General features: G+C 38.0%; 1 protein-coding gene across 3 annotated transcripts in view; it reads left to right on the top strand.

Annotated features, from left to right (window-relative positions):
- hip1 (huntingtin interacting protein 1) overlaps window positions 1-20330 on the top strand; it is a 71424-nt gene that overhangs the window by 14283 nt on the left and 36811 nt on the right. For all 3 annotated transcript variants that reach the window (XM_030151908.1, XM_030151909.1, XM_030151910.1), the window contains exons 2-4: window positions 12887-12950; window positions 14234-14376; window positions 14506-14562. In XM_030151908.1, the coding sequence (XP_030007768.1) occupies window positions 12887-12950; window positions 14234-14376; window positions 14506-14562 (264 nt within the window). The remainder of the gene's footprint in view (window positions 1-12886; window positions 12951-14233; window positions 14377-14505; window positions 14563-20330) is intronic.

Raw genomic sequence — 20330 nt, forward strand, 5'->3', positions numbered from 1 at the left:
GGCTTGGATGATATGAGGAAAATCTGCAATGTGATTGTTTTGCATTGTTTGGATGTGTTTACCACATATCCACACGCAATAACAATGAATGTTTGATTTGTTTATACAGAAATATTAACAGTGGTCATATTTGATTACAACCCTAATATCTGTTCTGATTTATTACACTGTATTATGTTTAATATAAAACCCTAATGTGCTGTTTTAAAGCAAAAGTAGAGTTTTTTTTCTCTCATTAATTCATTATTGTGACATATTAAATAAATACATGAGTGGGGCTTGCGTCACATTTTTATCATGTCTGACAAACATGGCTGCCGGAATCAGGATGGGCAAGATAAATGATTTTATTTACCTGTGTCATCCATTGACCAGTCAGAGGGAGCCCTGAATGCACCATTTGGTCAGCACTACCCTCCATTTATTATGTGGTTTCAGTTTAGTGGCAAGGTCAGTTTGTTGCAAATCATTTTGTTATTACAACCTTGAACTGTATGATCGCATGTCGCAGGTTTTCTTCATGTCACACAGGTCTAATAGAAACCTCATCCTTTTCCTGATTTATTAATATACACAGTGTTTAATATGGAAAGAAGAGTCCATTTGTCAATTCAGAGCCTTATTCATAATTTGTGATACGCTTTCCTCACCTGTATATCAGAGCAGGCTACTGTGAGCCTTTTTTTTTTTTTCTTTTTTTATGAATTCAGAATCTTTATTGAATCAAATGTCTTGGGCAGTGACCTGTCTAATCCATGAATTAAACATCTACATTTGCATCCACATCACTTCAGCAAATTCTTCTTTATAGGAACAGAACAAACTGATTTGGCACTTGCCAGTCAAACAACAGTTTGTTTGCTGCAAGAGTTGGACTGTTGTGGGATGGTTTTAATTGGTGTCACATCACTACGTAAGTCATCACCAAATCCTTCAGGAGATCACACCCACACATGGAGTCTGTGAAGTTCACAAATTTTGAGTGTTGGAGCACTTGGTTTTAGGAGCACAGATGTTCCTTTTTTATAATACATTGTCATGACATCACCAGCCTTGCAGGAAGAGGACTAACTCCTTCACACAGGGCTGTAGAAAGCTGTCTTATTATGAGAGTCTGCCATAAACCTGCCAGGGGGGTGGAGGCCTCAGAGTTTAATTATGCCACAGCTCATCCTTCAGTATATGTGCGTGTCTGTGAGCGTCTTTAACCAGCTGCTGCCCTCCACCTCTGCCCTCAGGAACAGAAGCCCGGTGTTCTGAAGTCACACACCCTAAGCATCCTGAAGCTCTGTGTTTTTATGCTTCTTAATGGGCTCTTAAGAGATGTGATCATCCCACTGGGCTTATGTGCATCACCTCCCGATGCCCTGTTGCAATTGGCTGGAAGCAGCACAGGGATTTCTGTAGAAAACAAACTCCCATTTACATTCTGAGGAGTTTATATGTGACTGACACTTCATTTCACCCTATCAGCCTTCATGCTGTTGTGCTCGGTGTTGATGCTGCAGACAGCGCTAAGACACCCAGGCCTGTCACAGTTATTACATCATTTGAGTGAACTGTGATTATTTTGTATGGCCATTATAGACCTTTTTCCATATCACTTTCCACTGCTTGAGATTTGATCAGGGCTTTTTTAGTGTCAATGTCTCATTTAATTTTTTTGGTACCTGTCATCATCATGTCCCCAGAGTTAGAGTAGTCATTTTCTTGGGTCAAATTTGCACAGATATTTATGTTAAACAGACAGAAATGTATTTTATTTACTATATGTGTCCTAGTGCCAGTAAAGGACCCTTCTGTCATTCTTCTTCATCAGACTGTTGGACTTGTGCTATACCCTACTATTGACATAAAACCAGTCATACAAAACAGTTGTTTAAATAAAATAATTTAAATAATTGAGTAATTATTCCTCTGACCTTTGATTAATTAATTAATTATTACGTAAAATTTCACAATTGTGACAGCCTATAGGTGACATGGATATGTTTACTAGACCTGTCCAATATCAGGAAACTGTAATATGCATTCTTATTATTGAAATGGAAATATGACCTGCTATGAATAAATTAATTTTGGAATTTCAACCAAATTGACACTATTTAAGCTCATCTCAGTGGTCAGATTTTTGCACACTGGCTGTATATACGAAGTAAACATACATAAAATAATTTCTTATTTGTTATTATTGATGTAGTCTTTTATACTGTCTTTATTACAAGTTTATCAGATCTAATATTTGCTAAATTTATACTTGGTAGTTTTGTTATTTTTCTTAATACGATGTGTGATGAAATAATTACTTTACAACTGCAATACTTTAGCTCTGAAGTCCTTTCTTGGTTTTTAGCCACCACTCTATGTAGTCTTAAACACTATTTGACACTAACACATTAGAAGTTATAAAGGGAGTTTTACCTGCCTCCACTGTCACCAAGTGCTTGATCTGTAGGAATTTTGGGGGGTTTTCCCTGTGTGATATTGTAAGCTCTTGTCTTTACCATGTTTAGTGCTGTCAGTTGAGTTTGTGTTTGTGTTATATTTGTAAAATTAAAAACAGAAATGAGAAAAGAACCTTTTTTTAAATAATCCAGTTCATTGTGAAAAATGATGATGAACATTGTTACAGTCTTAAGAGAGTTGCACAGCCTCTGTTTATCATTTCCACAGCTGGGTCTTTTCCTTGTGCTTTTGGTTATACTGGAAAAATGAAGTGTTCTGAAATAGAGCATCTTTTCAACTACCTTCCTCTTCTCATTGCCAGCTTAGCTCCTTTCAAGAGGTGTGGAGTGACCGGTCTATGGGAGCGGATGTTCCTGTCAGATGCAACACGTAAAACAGTCCTTAAACAAGCAACACAGAGGGCCCTGTTTAGCACCCTGACCTTTTCAATCGGGTGGAGTTACTCCTGGAAAAATGTTTTGGCAAAACAGATTTTCCTTTTATTATCTGATTTTTTTTTTTTTTTTTTAATGGCAAGTACCATTTTATGATGCTGTCATCTGTGGTGAATGAGTGTGTGTGAGGAGAGGGAATGTCACGGTGGTGAAGCTGGCTTTTGATTCCATGTGTTTATGTTTGGTCATGCATATTGTACTGAGGCAAGTTGTATTATTTTGGACAAAATGGGCTTGTATATTTAGTTGTCAAACTTTCCTTGTTGAAATACTCAAGGAAATGTTCATGTTAGTGGTGCGGTGAGTCCTTATTTGAACATAGAAGTCTAAACTAAGTAGTATGTGGTTGTCTGAAATGATAATAGTGTTACTTCACATATATTAGTGATGTAAACACACCTTGAATACCATCAGAAACTCATAAACCACAGTGACAAAAGGTAAAATCCTGTATAGTTTTTGGTTGGTGAATATGTCGTCCTGCTTCTCTTCTAGCAAACTGAGAACACAGTCTGAACACACAGTGACGTAGAGGTCTTAGTATATTCAGCTGAGCTTTAAAGACACCTGGAAGAGGCTGGCAGGAAATGTGAGAGGGGGGAAAAGGAATGACAGCCTGACTGACTGTCTCAGGCACAGTCTGGGTTGACTGAGCATGGTTTTAGCTGAAGGAAGGGGCGGTGGAGCTGGGCATTTTTCAGCAAACAGCCAGGAAATGGGCAGTGCAGGGTGTGCCAACACAGGAAGCCGAAGCGAGCGCCTGTAAACCCCTCTTTCCCCTCCCCCCACCTCCTCACCAACACTACCTCCACCCCCGGTGCGTCAGCCACAGTGACCACGGCCTCTCAGCCACACCTCAGCATTACGCCTGTGCATGTGTGCTGCTGTGAATCTAAGCCCTTCCACTGTCTGTCTGTCTGATTTCAGTATGTGGACAAGTCTCAGCAGCATGACATGGAACCACCATTCAGTTACATTGAAAAAAAGCCTCTTAATGTACTCATAGCTTAGAAAAAATGAATTTGTTAACAGATGAGGTCAGACATGACTGTAAATTTCAATTAGGAGTAAAAGCATGAAGCCATTCCCACTTAGTTTGTGGTTTTTATTAAAAATGATCCTTGGCTTTTGACCCAGCAAGAAACTCTTCTCTTGTTTTAGTACTTTTATTGTTTTTATTGCTTTTTTATTGCATGTTTCTTTTATAGATATGTTTTTAAGATTGATGTACAGCACTTTGTTTCAGCAGTGGTTGTTCTTAAAATGCTTTACAAATAAAGTTGTGTTGAGAAAGACATTATCATGGTTCTGCAAGAGGACGTCAGACAGACCTCATTTTGGTCTCTCATGTCACAGTGGACTGAAAAACATCTCAAATGCTGATTCCAAGTAACACTGCACAATGTTGTTAAATGCAAAAAATCCAAAAGCAATATTTTTTCATTGATATGACAATGGGAGGAACAGGAATTTTCACCAAACGGCTTGAATGGCTCATTTTGGGAATAATAAATTATTCCAGAATGATAGGAGGCATTTTGCATGGGAGTGAATCTGCACAGAAAGTAAAAACAATAATAACAAGTAGAAATATTACTCTATTGAACAAAGGTGATGTTTTTAAGAGGTACAAAGAACTGTCGACGAAGTACCTATGTTAAGTTGACATCATCCCTTATGCCACCAGAATAATTCCAGATAAGTGATGCTACTTTTGTTTTTGAGCCATATCTTCATTTTCTGTGTTTTTCTGCTATACACTTTTTTTTTTTTTTTTTTTTAGTTATGGTCGATGTGTAGCAAGAGCAGGATGTGATCAAAAATGGTTGTGATTGATGGGTAACTGTGCATTTCACTCAGTAACACCAAACTATGCATCCAAATAGTATTAGAGAAATAAATTATTTTATATCTTACTTGCACATTAATCAGAAAATGACAACCATGCAATTTTTCCTCTTGTGTCAAGCAACAGTAATGTTGTAGCATGACAGGTTTGAGTTAGTTTGATTGACTTGACATAGCATTAATTGCAATGTGACTTTTGCAGATGCACACACTGCAATAACACTGTGAAAAGGATATATTGTACAGCGTTATTCCCAAGATATAAATACAGTGTGATGCTGTTGGTTGACAAATAAATACTAAAGTCAGACTTAAGAATGCACACCTTTTCCTTCTACTGAGGAAGATGTGACAGTCCATGAGGAAGGATGATTTCACAAATGTGTGAAGCTAAAATGTCTATAAATCCTGTTCAAATCTGCATCTTCTTCCTCTAGACCAGTGTCTCTCAAACTTGGGGGGGGGGGGGGGGGGGGGTGTCACTGCTGGGTGTTGTTTTTTTTCTTCAGATTAGAACATGTAACAGGTGGAGCTAATGTCTTGGCGTTGGATCACCCTGGACTCATTTTAGGGACGTACAACAAACCAACCTACTGACACAGTGATCTGTCACCAGACTAGACAAAGAGTTTAGGTTTGGAGAATGGACAAGGATTGGACTGGGAAAGAAAAATGTGCAATGTTTCTGTTTTTGCATAGTTTGTACAGTTTGCAATTTAATGTTCTGAGATGTACATTGTAAACCGGCTCATTGCAGCCACTGATATTGTTAAATTTCTTTGTTGTTCTAAAATAAAGTAACTTTATTGTCATAGTTGTAAGATAATTGCGCATTTCCTATTTTTATTTGGAAAAATATTGTCTCCGGGAACAGTCTTGTTGAGTTTATTTGTATTGTTCAAGCAAAAATCTAAGTTATTCTTAATTTGCACAACTAATTATTCAAAGAAAAGCAAAAAGTATTGTTACAAAATTGATGTTTATTTCAGTAAACATTATAATTGTGCCACTGTTACAATGTTGTTGGGGTTTAGGGGGGCCTGGAGATTTTTCGTCCTCCAAAGGGGGACCCAGGAGAAAAAGATTGAGAACAACTGCTCTAGACCTAAATGACTGGGCTCAGATAATCATAGTGCTGTAACTAAGATTAATCACTCCACTCCCATACTAAATCATCAGGGTCGCATAAGGACACATCCTCCGCCTCCTAACGATGAGAATTTCAACCCAGTGAGAACAAGTGTTTCCGAATTTATTCTGCCCCCTTTCATTTGGCTCTTGTGAGGTTTTCCACTGTGATTTTCTCATGATTGAGCACCGCTGGCAGTGGGTTTGTCTCATTATTAATGTTGACATAAAATGTGCCACAGCAGAGACAAAAATATCCAAGAGCACCATTTTTTCAGTGCTACTGTCATGGAAAGACCATGGTGCCCTGTCATATCTCTGGGATTAATATGGAAATCAAATTGCAGAGGCATGCATTAGTCAGATGCTGAAAAGCGAAGCAGAAGACAGCGAAGTGAGTCAGTGAGTGAAAGCTGCTTGATTTTAGCAGGCAGAAGATGCTTCCTCTCGCTGCAACTCGCACTGGCCCTTCAGTGGACACAGGCTACGATCAGCATATCAATGCGCTGCTTTCTACAGAAGGGCCAATTGGAGCTTGCCAGGACTAACTTAACATGCTTTCAACACTGTATCAATAACACTTTGTTTGAAGCCAAAGCTGTGGGGGGAAAGATGTTTCTGTAGATACCAGGATGCTTAAAAGACTTTTGTGCTTGTTTGAGCTGTCATTGAATTTAAAATATTGGATGAATGGTTAGAAATAATGGTAGCAAGAAATGAAAGTACAAAGGTGGACGTGCAGAGCTGAGGTTATTTCCCTGTGGATGCAGTGACGTGGGTCTGTCAACTCCACCAGTCTACATCTCCCTTACAGAGCTGATCTTTGCTCTTCACTCCCATAATCACCTGCTTCTCGCCTCTACTTTAATATCTCATGGTTTCACTTTGTCGGCCACGCTGCGAGGAGCTAATAGACCATTGATGCATCGATGCCAGCAAGCTACCTCGGCCAATGCCAGGAGTCCTAGGCAGCTGGCACTCTCATTCAACCCAAACACAAAGTACAAAGTCTCACTGTGGACTAATTGGGTCATCCTCATGTGGGAACCAGTTGCAAAAGTGTTTTTTAATCATCTCTTGATTTCTGAGCTTGACAGGGACAATGCAATATTATTAAATTGCTGTTGCTGTCATTTAAGTGTCCAAAAGCAGCTGATGTTAAACTAGCATTGTTTCAGCCTGCAGTCATTTCTGCGGCGTCTTTTAGATGTAATTGCATATGAGATATTTCCATAGATGAAACAGTGGCAGGAAATGACAAAGAAAGTCACTTCCTTTTTTGCTAATGCAGCGCTGAGGTGACCAGAGTGTAAACACATGTTTCAACGTAAGCTTGTATCTCAATTATTTTTGGGAGATTTAACCTCCTTAGTAGCGTCAGCATTAGCAGAAACATTGAATGATATTTATATCTGAAAAACCACTGGGGACTGTACAGCCATTTGATGGAAACGCTGAATTGGAACAGTTAAAAAAAAAAGGCTGGCATATTTAAACTAATGCTCCGTGTTGGATATTGTAGTTTGATCACATAATCAGTTTGGGTGTTTCCACACATCTCACCATCTGTATATTGCTAGATTTGTAATTCCTCTTTTTCAGCCATGCAGGGTGTCATGCAGTGCCACTGTGTTTGACCTTTATAGTACTGGCTCTATCACACAGAGCTGTGGTTCAGATTTCACTCCTGATGCAACAGGACAGGTGTCATAGCTCCGGTGTTCATATTTAATCAAAATCATGTGTGTTTAATGGCAAGAGTGGAAGCGCACGCTGCCATCATCTGGGCCACACGCTGTGGGGACGCTCATCATTTTCAGGATTACAGAGCAGAGCGCAGGCAGGTGGACGGTGTTAAATATGAAGTCAGATGTGTGGAAACAGCAGCCAACTCTGCATTCTTCCACCACCACCACCTCCTCCTCCTCCGTCTCCTCCTCTTCTTCCTCTCACAGTCCCGCTTTAGTTTATTTCAGCCTGTAAATTAGATTTTTGTGAGCTCGTGTTTGCCAAGTCACTGGTGATAATATGTCATTCAGTTGACAGAGCACGGGACTGGGGTGTAGTCTGTTGTGCTTTTCTTTACATGAGTCCAGAACCCATATATATGTGTGTGTGTGTGTGTGTGTGTGTGTGTGGGGGGGGGGGGGGGGGGGGGGGGGGTTGTTGTTTTTTTAGTTCAGAGGTGTTTTTCCTTTCACAGAGGTGGTCTTTCTCGAGGTTCGTCTTTTTCTACTGACACCGACAGCTTCCAAGTTGTTCTGCCTCTCTCCCTTTCATTCCTGTCTCCTCGCTCCTCCTCCTCCTCGTCCCGTGGAGGCCTCTGATAGATAGATAGACTCCTCACGATGAACTTCCAGATATGGCAGATCACATACTGGAAGAGGAGGAGCAGGCTCAGGACATCTGTGGGAAGTGAGATTATGAAACAGGCTTCCCGTCCTCTCGTGACCCCGACCGTCATCACCACTTACCAACGGCGTTTAAACCATAATGATGAAATGCAACTAAAACTTTGATTTGTCAGCGTTCATATTTCCGGTTCAGTTTTTTTAGCATACTTCTGAATGTGTGTGTGAGGGGGTGTAATTTATGATTTTCTTGGTAGATTTTTCCTCAGAGGTGCAATGTGATATGTCAGCCAGATGCAGGCAGAGGACAGCTCATTTAAAATCTGAACCAGAGAAGCAATCTTGGAGCCTAAAGAAGAAAACAGATAGCATTTTATGTCTCAGATAAATAAAAATGAATAGCCTGGATGTGACAGTGGGTTTTTGCTTGTGCTGGGACCCCTATTTATTATGTATACTTTTTTTTTTTACAACACAACAGTTACTTTTTGTAACATTATGGATGCTAGCAGGTACATGGTCCCAGACAGACAAACAGCTTCAGAGTAATAGTTAAAACACTGGTCAGATCATAGCAAATACAGGCTTATTGATAATAGTATGCTTTAACCCTTTCATGCATGAATTATGAGAACCTTAATCAAGATTTTTTTACTGAGTGTTTTTATTTTTCCTGAATTTGGCATTAATTGTACAGCTTTTTTATGTTTTTAATCTATTCTTGTATTTTATTCTTTTATTTAGGTTTTATCTATTCTTCTGTATTTTTATCTATTTTATTTTATTTCATTATTATTATTATTATTTTTTTTTTTTTTACAGTTCTGTCTTTTAATCTGTTCTTGTATTTTACTCTGTTATTTTGGTTTTTATTTATTTTTCTGTACATTACTTTAATCCACTGTGCTTTACAAATAAAGTTGGATTGGACTGGATTAAAAAAAAAAAAAACAAAGCATTTGAAATTTTTTTTAATGAATCTATTTTTCATGGAGTTGCAAAAAAGTCCACTCAGCCGGACACCATGTGTCCAATTTCTGAAGCAAAGAAACATGTATTTACTAATATGCTGTGTGAAAACTATAAAATAAAAACATTTTTCATGCTGCTAATCTGATGTTTTGTCACATTTTAATATACCCTAATACTAGTCTCACTTCATGGAGATAATATGAAAAAAAAAAAAACTTTTTGGTGTTAATTACAGTCTAATAAAAATAATAAGCAATTACTTTACACTCAAACATGTTACTGCGGATCAATTTTATCAAGAAAGCAAAGTTACAGTAATGGTATGAATGTCAGTGTATGGGATGATGCATGAGTGCCCAATGTGTTGGCTGACATGGAACTAAAACAACAAAATCCATGAAAATACAAGAGAACAACTGTAGAATAGCTGTCCACTGGAGAGACCACTATGCATGAAAGGGTTAAAAGAAAGCAGTGTAGCAGTTATTGGCTATTCTGCTTTTTTTTTTTTTTTTTTTTTTTAATGTCTTTATTGATTTCACAGGAAGTACAATGTGTAATAAACAAAAAAGCGCCTTCTTTTCTTTTTTCCCCCTTTCCAGGAACAAAAATTCAATAACACTTTGCTTTACACACAAATACACCCTCCTCACCCCCCCGGTCCTTCTTCAAAAAATTTTATATACATACATACATATATATACATACATATACGCAATATAAAAAATAGAATATGTATGTTTACACATATATTTACTGATAGAGCAAAAAATGAAAAACAACTGTTCGTGACTCATCCTTCCTTCCTATCATAGGCAGATAATTGTAACTTTGACTTTGTAGTAGAGGTGAGCTTTCCATTAGCTCTGTAGTGTCTTTAATTTAGCTATGTACTCAATCATACAACCCCAAACAGACTCAAATTTCCAGGGTGCCCCCATCAGATTGTACTTCATTTTCTCCAGGTCTAAGTATAGCATAAGGTCCTTAAGCCATTGGGAAACTTTGGGGGCAAAAGGCGACCTCCACTCCAGCAGAATTCTTCTGTGTGCTAATAAGGATGCAAGGGCAATACTGTCCTTAAACTTTCTCCATATTATTTGAGGGTCAGATATTATTCCAAAAATAGCCATTTCCACACATGACATCAACTTTATGTCTAATGCCACAGCAAGATGTTTGAAAATTGTGTTTGCGATATGGATATTATTACTGCTACAAAAGGGACGGAGTTTATTTTGATGTGAAATGCTGTTGCAAAATAGGCAGTGTCTATCCTTGATATGTATAGCATTTTTGTGTTTTGTACTTTGTCAGAATTTAACCTGATATGAGTAGGATTTTTGAGTTTCTTATGGGATCTGACATAGGAATTTAGGGTAGGTATAAGGATGGGGTAAGGAGGCAGGAGATTATAAATTAAACTTCATCCCGCTCCTTTTCGAATGTTTTCCTTTCTTTTTATATAAGTCTTTTTGTGGTTTGATTTTAATGTTATATTCAAAATAAATAAACAGTCAAACAAACAAAATAGTTATCCAGTAATTATGTAGTCGGGGACAGAACCTAAACATGTGTCATGTCTGCAGGTGACATGTGACATCTGTTGCAAATGTGTGCGACATTGGGATATATATTGGAGAGTTTGTAATTGGTTAAGTAGATACAGTGGACAACTTTAAACTGTATCAAATTAAGTCTGTAACAAGATGTACTGTTATTCACTCGAATTAGAGCACAATTCCAGTCATTGTCATCAATAACCCTGTCAGTTTCTTCTTCCCAATCTTTCTTGATTTTATTCAGAGATATTTTGCTAAAATTGGAGATGAAAAAGTAAATTTTGGAGATTTGGCCTTTCTCGTTTTTGGGGATGTCCAGCTATTCTGCTTCTTCTTATGTTATATTTTTAATATGCTGCATTGTGCACAGTGAAAGTTTGTTCTGTTTCATACAAACTGATTACATCATATATTTTATTATTTTGTGAAGCCTAGCAAAATCTGTATTAATCAAAGCCATATTACATGTTGTACTGTATATGTTATGTATATTGAAAAACAAAAGAAATACAAATTTTGGCAATGAAAATGTAGCAGTAGGAGTTGAAGTGTACTGGGTTTGAGAGTGTTAGCTCTATGAAAGTAAATCGTAAAATGTTCATTTTAGTTGCATTTTCTGGCCGCGATTTGATGATTGATAATAGCTTGAGGTGTTTAAATATTCATGAATCAACCATTAGCCATTTAAGGAGAAAATTACATGATTTAAGAGAATAAATTCCGACCATAAATCCAATCTTTAAATCTTACACATTGTTTTGTGTGATGGATGAGCATGAATAATCATTCAATAATAATTAGTTCAGGAGTCTAAACAGTAAACGCAGTAATCTAATTTGAATTTGGAGTGGCAGTGGGGGATTTGTTTTACTTCATAGAGATGTGAAACTAATATTTGTGGCACTGTTTCTTCCTTCCAGTGCTTTTATGCCAAGTAATGTTAGAAATGACAAATAAAAAAAGGGGATATTTGTGATTCCCCCATCTTTGGTCAATTTTTTGTATTGATATTATTATTATTATTATTATTATTATTATTATTATCATTATTACTAGCGGCATTGTACCCGTGATGCCATTGTATGATAGTGCCCTCCCATGGTGCAACAGTGGCACTGTACCCGCACGCCCTTCTGTGCTGCAACATCGATCACACATTGATGGGACATGGGGCGGGGCCAAAACGTGCATTATATAGTAGGATGGTTTGGGTAGACTGCATGGGTTTACAATGATGTCACATTTGATCGACTTAATTTGGTTTGATTATTTGATCTAAAACGTAATTTTACACATTTCATTTGTTGCTAGGCTTAAAATGTTTTCTATAATCTATGTATTCCAGATAGAAAGAAACGGATGTGGATAAAGGCCCAGAAAAAATATAATCAGTGAAACTGTTGGAATCGTATAAATACTGTGATCTGTGTGTTTAATATCGCCTAGCACTAATTTTAGAGGAATCTTCGTTAACACTGACACTAAAACTACTTTAGCCTGGCTGATTTTTGTCACCAGTATACACTTTTCCTTTGCCAGTTAACGGCTTTTTGATGCAGAATGATTTAATGCTCTTAAAGTTGAGCTGAGCTTGGAGCAGCTTCAATTTTGCCCTCTTTTTGATACTCCCTCCACTCATCCACAGGCTCTGAGTTTTGGGATCATTGCATTTAGCAATAATTTTAACTGTGATGGTAGTTTCTTCACATTTGTGAATAGCTCCAGGCTGCAATAATCTCAAGTATGAGATGGTGTCTGCGTTCTGTAGGCGATACCGTCAGGCATACGGTTGTATTTTTGTCATTTGTGGAGCTTCTGTTGTCAGAGGTTTTGCTGCTTCCTCAAAGGTGCAACATGCTCAGGCCTCCCAGCCTCTGCCTTGAATACCAACTCTGCAGAAAATGGGTCAATCACCCTTCACTAAGAGCTTCACCGCTTCTGTTTCCCAGGTGGATCGAAAAGGAAAAGCAACTGTTTAGAAGGTGGAAAAGTGTCAAGTTGAAAAAACAAAGCACTTGACACTTGAGAGGTTTTTTTTTAGTTTTTCTTCTGAGACTCTGGGCTGATTTGTGCTCTGTTTCTTTCCTCTGTTCTCCTCTGCCCTTCCTTTCCTCTTCTTCTGCAGGCTGTCAGCATCAATAAGGCCATCAACACACAGGAGGTCGCTGTCAAAGAGAAGCATGCCAGGAATATCCTCATATTATTCATCTGTGTGTGTGTGTGTGTGTGTGTGTGTGTGTGTGTGTGTGTGTGTAAGGAAGAAGTATGTTTATCTTGTTTCATGTGTGTGTGTCTTCCATGGGTTACTTTAGTGCAAACCGGCAAACTTAGTGTAACCCCATCCTCTGCAGAACTAATTTAGCTATGTGTGAAACAAAACACAAATGTAATCAGACAGGAGGAGAGCTGTTTGGAGTCAGCAGTGTTCTCCCATTTGTGTGTCATCAGAGACATTTAAAAGTTCAGTCATTTAAAACCTCAGGGACATATCATTATTTTCATTTCCTAGAAGATAATAACTGGTCTACTGTAAAACGCTCCCATTAATTTGCTATGACTAAAAACTTAATCTGACCTCTCAAACTTGAGAGAAGACAGCAGTTCCTTCTTGGAACAAGAAAGTGGGGGCATGAAGTTCTAGTAAATTTTAGTTGAGTTCAACATATTGTAATGGTTTATTTATTGGGAGTGCTTCGAAGCACCAGGGTGTAAATAGACACAAATACCAATGTGCCCCTTTCACCCAATCACGCATAAAAAAAAATCTGTAATTTTATGTATAGTGTAAGATTCTTTTATTCCTAAAATGTTATGTGTGAGTGGATTAAATTTTGTTAAAAATGCATTTGTCAATTTCAATTTTCACTTGCAGTTTGTTTAAATCAGGCCCCAAAATTACTTAAGAAGTCAAATGTTTTGGGCTAAAATGGAGCCTTTTACTACATTAAACATTTGTTATAAAGCCTTTCATATAAAGTTTTGTGTACAGGTGCAAATATCATGCATACATATCATATGGGTACAGTGCTATTAAATATACCAAACTTTGCCTTTATTTATTTATTTGTTTGTTTGTTTGTTTGTTTGACCAGATAAACCATTTAGACCATAAAGGAACAATGAAAATCAGTTTAGTAGCTCTTTCTTATTAAGCAGCAAAAACACTTAAAGTGCAAAGAGACTGTATAAAAATATCACATGAAATTGTACTGAAAAGTATTGACAATGTAAAAAAAAAATTACAACGAAATACTAAAATATACAAAAAGCTAATTCTACACCACAACTGAAAGAAATATATAGAACACATAAGGATATATACAAGCAGTATGGGGAAAAAGTGTAGTTAAAAGCTAAAGGGTTGATACTCTGATATCTGTGAGATGCTGCTGTACAATAAGCATCCAGACTGACTCATGGTTTAATAAATGTCATGCACTACAACCCCATGTTCCTTGACTGTCCCTGTCACCGTGCATCTTGGGAACCCATCATGAGAAAGGTGCTCACACCTTCTGGGCGGCGGTGAACCGGCTTCCTCTCTCCAGCAATGCAGTGCTCTGTTGGAAATTCTGCCACGTCTTCCACAAGCTGCTGCGAGACGGCCACCCGAATGTATGTAAAGATGAAGCATTTTAACACAGAAATGCAAATGAGTTAAAGAGTCTAGCACATTTTAGTCAGTGATTACCTCCTCTTACTTTATCATTAAACCCTCTTCTCTTTTCGTTGTCGTCGCTCCAGGTGATAAAGGACTCCATGAGGAATAAGGCTGATCTGACCGATATGAGCAGGATGTGGGTAAGGAAAAGCTATTATCGAATCACATCACATCACAGAATTTACAAGTCTAACAAATAAGACCTTTTTCTCAAGTTGATCAGTCAGTGAAGCACAGTGACTTCAAGGTCAGAATGTGTGGTGTTGGAAAATATTTTATATTTAATCAGTGAATTAGTGCCAAGTTCCAGAATGAAAGCTGCTGCACTGCTCAGTTGTATATGGTGGATTGTGATGCATAAACAGACCCTTCTGTAGTTCATTAGTGGCAGCCTTGTACTGTACTTTCCTGCTGTAATGATGGTCAGATTATTGTTCCTGATAGACACTGATCAGCCATAATATTTTGACCACTGACAGGCAAAGTTGTGTTCATTTATATTACTAGCGGCATTGTACCTGTGGTGCCATTGTACGATAGCATGATAAGTAGAACTTGTCTGCCACCACTATCCATTTGTAAACTACCATTTAATCATGCATTGTGCAGGTAATAATTTGAGCCAACATGTGAGGCATGAAGGGAAGAGCATGTATTTGTTTGGCCTGTCAAGCATGATTAAATTCATACAGCGGTAGTGAACTGCAGCCTTCACATTGTAGCATGGTCTGGTAGCTGTAGAAATTTCATGAACGACAGCGTAACCACCAGTGTTGGGCAAATTACTTTGAAAAAGTATTCAGTTATAGTTACTAATCACTTTTCCAAAAAAGTAATTGAATTAGTAACAGAATTAGTCCTTCATAAATGTAATAAGTTACCAGGGAAAGTAATTATTGCGTTACTTTTTTGAAAAACCTTCAAATGTGTAAAAGGAAACAGATTTTTGAGCGTTTCACGGGCCATTTCATAGAGTAGAACAGCAGACAGGTACTTCATATCGTAACTGTGATGAGGCTGAGGTCCACCAGGGCTCGGCTTTTCGACCACATGAATGCGTATCTGCATTTATAGGAAGAAGATGCTCCTCCAGTTAATCCCACATCTCCACTTTTTCCAGTCGCTCCTCCTGGATACAGCGGTAAATGTCTTCATTCCAGTCAGTTGGACTGTTCTCCCCTAAGTTAAACTGCACACGTAGCTGCATTCAAGTGAATGGGGTGTGCTGGGACAACTCAAACTCGGTCATGCCATTAGTCGTGCAGGTGAAGGCAGTGTGGACAACTCAGACTCATGTGGCACACAGGTGAAGCATGAAGGCAGTGTGGGTAATTTGAATATAAGAACGGCACGTAAACGAACAGCTCACAACAAATCGGTTGTTATCGTTCACTTAAAAGAGCCGTTCAAAAGACTTGACTCGTCCGCAAACGTCACATCTCTCGTGCCTGGCTGAGCGAGCCAGGATGGATAAAATCGGCCAGAATACCACACAACATTTGAATACGGACATAAAATTGTGCCTTGTAGATGGTCAGGTAATGTTTCTATTCATTTGGCGAGTTTGGTGGCGATGGGGCCTGTGAAGGCAGAGGAAAACCCGTACAAACGCCCTCTTGAGCTGCTACATCGATCGGACAAAGATGCACCAGAGAAAGATGGGCAGAACGTCCATTATAGTAGGATGTCATTACAGTGGGACCTGATATATTAGGCAGCAAGTGAACATTTAACCCTTAGAGTTGATGTGTTGGAAACTATGGGTGTAACGGTACAGAAAAATTTCAATTCGGTACGTTTTCGGTAGAGGGGTCTTCGGTTCGATACATTTTCAATATGTTTTAAGTACAGTGAAGGAGACCAATTTCACAACTTCGATGTGTTACCAGAAATATAACTGATCTTCACAAAACAATGCCTGTTGTTCTGTCAACTTGTCTCTCTCCATTGACATAACTGACAGTGAATCCGAAATGCTCCCATATCAGAGACCTTAGAGAAGATGGAGAGTCTTCCACATCTGGCTTTGTACTTGTGACGTTGCTCTGAGCTGCCATGCTGGTTCACCTTCAGCATGTGTATGGTGCGTGTACCGCTTAGACGTCTGGCTAGGATGTCAAATATTGCCCATGGGTTCTGCTTGCTGCCACCCTGCTCATACATAAGGAAACATAAGGCGAGTGTTTCCGTTCTTCACATAGACTACACATATTAGTTCGGTACACCTCCATATTGTATTGAAGGCCCCGAAACCATTTGGTACAAATGAGTGCACCATTACACCCCTATTGGAAACATCAAAATGGGCACGAGTATGGATCTGAGCAATTTTGACAAAGGTTAAATTGTGATGGTCAAATCTCTGGGTCAGACCATCTCCAGATCTTGTTGTCCATTCAGTGTAAAGTGGTTCATATCTACCAAAAGTATCTAAAGAAAAACAACTGGACCTAAACCAGTCGAGCATCTATGGCACAGGTGTCAAACATGTGGCCCGGGGACCAAATCCGGCCCACCAAAGGGTCCAATCTGGCCCATAGGATGAATTTGTGAAATGCAAAATTACACTGAAGATATCAAAAGAGTAAATCGTTTTACTTTAGGGCCCATATAAAGCCCTACTTTAGTCTCAAGTGGGTCAGATCAGTAAATTACTGCCATAAAAACCTACAAATAATGACAATTCCAAATTTTCCCTCAGATTTAGTGTAAAAAAAAAAAAAGTGTAATTACACGAAAATGTGTAAATTTACAAACTAGCCTCTCACAAAAAATATGAAAAACTAGAAATGTGTTAAGAGAAGTAAGTGCAATTTTACTAATTTTCTGCCAGTTACTAAAATATTTGGTGTATTTGCAGATCCATTGTGATCTGTAAGTTGTAATGCACATTTACAAATGATAAGCAGAGGCAAAATATAGTTAAAATTGCATTTATTTTTTTTAATAAGTGTCATTTTTTTCATGGTTGTTCATGTTATTCACAGTTTTAAAAGGACACTTTATAGATGTAAACGTTTCCATAATGGGATTTTACTTTTTTCACTATAAAACACATTGAAATGTTTGGAGTTGCCACTTTTTAAAAATATTATTGTTATTAATTCACTGGTCCGGCCAACTTCAGATCATATTGGGAGGATTTTGCCCCTGTACTAAAATGAGTTTGACACCCCTGATCTATGGGATCAGAACATTATTACGACCTGTCTAATGTTGTGTAGATCCCCCTTTTTCCGCACAAACATCTGTGACTCAAGGCCTTATTAGATGCTCAATTGTCCTGATATTGGGATGTCCTTCCTTAGCCCATTTCTGGTCAGTACTAACCACTGTAGACTGGGAAAAAACAAGACCTGCAGTTGTGAAGATGTTCTGACCCAGTCATCACTGTTAGAATATGGACTTGGTCAAAGTCACTCAGTTCCTTATGTTGATCATTTTGCTGTTTCCAACACATCAGCTTCAAGGACTAAATGTTCACTTTATGCCTAATATATCCAACCCAGTAAAAAGGACATTGTAATGAAATAATCAGTATTATGAACACTTCTCCTGTCAGTGGTCATAATGTTATGGCTGATTGGTGTACCTGCTGCAGTTGATTGACGGTGAAGTTTGTGATGAATAAAGAGAATCATTAGAGAAATCATTCACCACAGGCTTATATTATTGCTTATTATTGATTAGTGGCTTATATGTTTTTTAGTTCTTGTATTAATGGATCTTAGTGAAGCCATAGCCCTCTGATCTGTTTACATACCTGTGGACAGTATGCCAGAACTGTACATTAAATGACAAAGTTAGTGAAAACTAGATGAAATCGCCAGTTCTTCAAATGACCTAACTTACAGTAATATGTCTAGAAGCTTCTCTGCAGCATTTATCAGGGGGCTAGAGCTTAAAAATGTTCATTGTTGAAGAAATGTTTGGTTTGTAGATTAAAAACAACTGATGTTTCACACACACCTCTGATGAAATTCATGCAGTTCATTGTGTAAAGTCATGTAGATGCCACTCTATTACACCATAAAGTATGAACAAGTCATCCTTCAGTTAGGCAATGCTGGCTTGGGTGGAGGCCTCTGTATTCCTGGATTTACTTCTCTTACATAGTATTTTCATTGCTCAGTTTTTGCTGATATCATTGTGGAGAAGGATACAGGAAGTGTGGTCCCTGTGAACCCAGTTGTGGCCTTTCTTTCCTGTTGTGTCATGACCACCCACACTCCAGGCTCCAGGAAAAAGGAAGCGAGAGGCAACTGGCTACATAGCTACAAGTCTCAGTGTTATACCAGTGATACTTTCACACATACTGAAGTGAACTGTACATGCCCACATAACGAACGTTCAATCTGGAACTTTGCATAGGAGATAATTATTACAATCATATTCACAGTCATCTTATTTATTCACATAGCACATCAGAAACAAAGGTGCAAAATAATAGTGCACAGATCCTGTATGTCGGCCTGTAAGAGATCATTTTGGATAAATAAGCTGTTATTTCACCTATAGCAGTGGCTGATAGTAAAGGTTATTTAGAGCTTATTCTAGGAGTTGTTGGAGAGATATACTGTAGAAGATATCTTTAAATGTCTAAAAAAGAAGATCCACAGTTGCTAAATTACAGATTAATGAAAACTGTAAAAAAAAAAAAATAGTTTATCCAAAGTCAAGTTCGCCTCATTTGTCTCCACATTGAAGCACCACAGATGGATTTGATATCACTTTTGTGGAGACAAAGTATTTTTTAAAACAATGTTTTTGATTTATGAAGCGTGAAAAACGAGGAAAAAAAAAAACATTTCACACCCACTTCATATATGATAAGGTCTACCATAAAAACAATTATATTACTGGAAAGAGCATGTTTGCTTTAACCTCCTAAGACCCAGCTATGGGTTTTCTGTCCACATTTGTGGACAAGATTTTCACAACTTTATACAAAAAAGAAAAGAAAAGAAAACTGCCCACCACAAAGGACATTCCATAAAAATTCTAAAAACTGCATCTGAAAAAACTGTTGCATCGTGATGTTTCCAATATAGGCACTTATTTAATAAAAACAAAAAAAGCTTGTACTTTGCTGATATTTTCTGGGTTTCAGGAGGTTAAAGGGGTCATATTTTACTAAACCCACTTTTATTAGTCTTTGGTACATTTATTTGTGTATTTGGACCCTAATACTTCAAAAAGTTTGAATTTGAAGCCTCCAGGTGCTGCAAAGCTATCTTTATATTCATTTTGGCAGAAATCAAGTAAATTTCTACAACCTGTTTCAATTCCTGCTTAATTTGTTACGTCTATAACTAGTTATATCACAGCATTTGCATATATAAGGTCAAGACTTCCCATGAACATTTCTCTGAGCACGACATAATTGTTTGTCAGCAGCAGCAGTTGTAGTCCATACTGAAAATATGTCCAAACTTCGAACTGATTACCTAAAATGTTCAATTGTTGGTTGGACAGGACAGAGCAGCATAGCCAACAACCTGGATGGGGTGGAGTGTGAAGTGGGTCAAGTGCTTTTAAAGGGCCAGCGCTCAAAACGACCTTTCTGGTGTCATTACTCCGAAATAGGGTTGAAGATGGACCTGTGGAGTTGAATTAATGAAGAATTCAGGCCCACGCATAGCATTTACAGTTTATGTAGACCACAGGGAAATGTTTTAAAATGCATAATTCCATTTAAAAAAAGAAAAAAAAGAAAAATATCACTCCTTTAAGGTATAATTTGCAAAATATCAAGTTGGTTAAAGCCCCAATATGTCAAAATCTAATGAAGACATGCAGCTGAAATTTTGTGCGTTTACTTCGACTAAGAACATTTTCTGCAGCAAACCAAAGATGGCCAGTTGGACGCATTTTCTGAAATACTGTGATTTGAGATAGAATTACCCAT

This window comes from Sphaeramia orbicularis, chromosome 13, assembly GCF_902148855.1.
Source record: "Sphaeramia orbicularis chromosome 13, fSphaOr1.1, whole genome shotgun sequence".
Classification (NCBI taxonomy): domain Eukaryota; kingdom Metazoa; phylum Chordata; class Actinopteri; order Kurtiformes; family Apogonidae; genus Sphaeramia; species Sphaeramia orbicularis.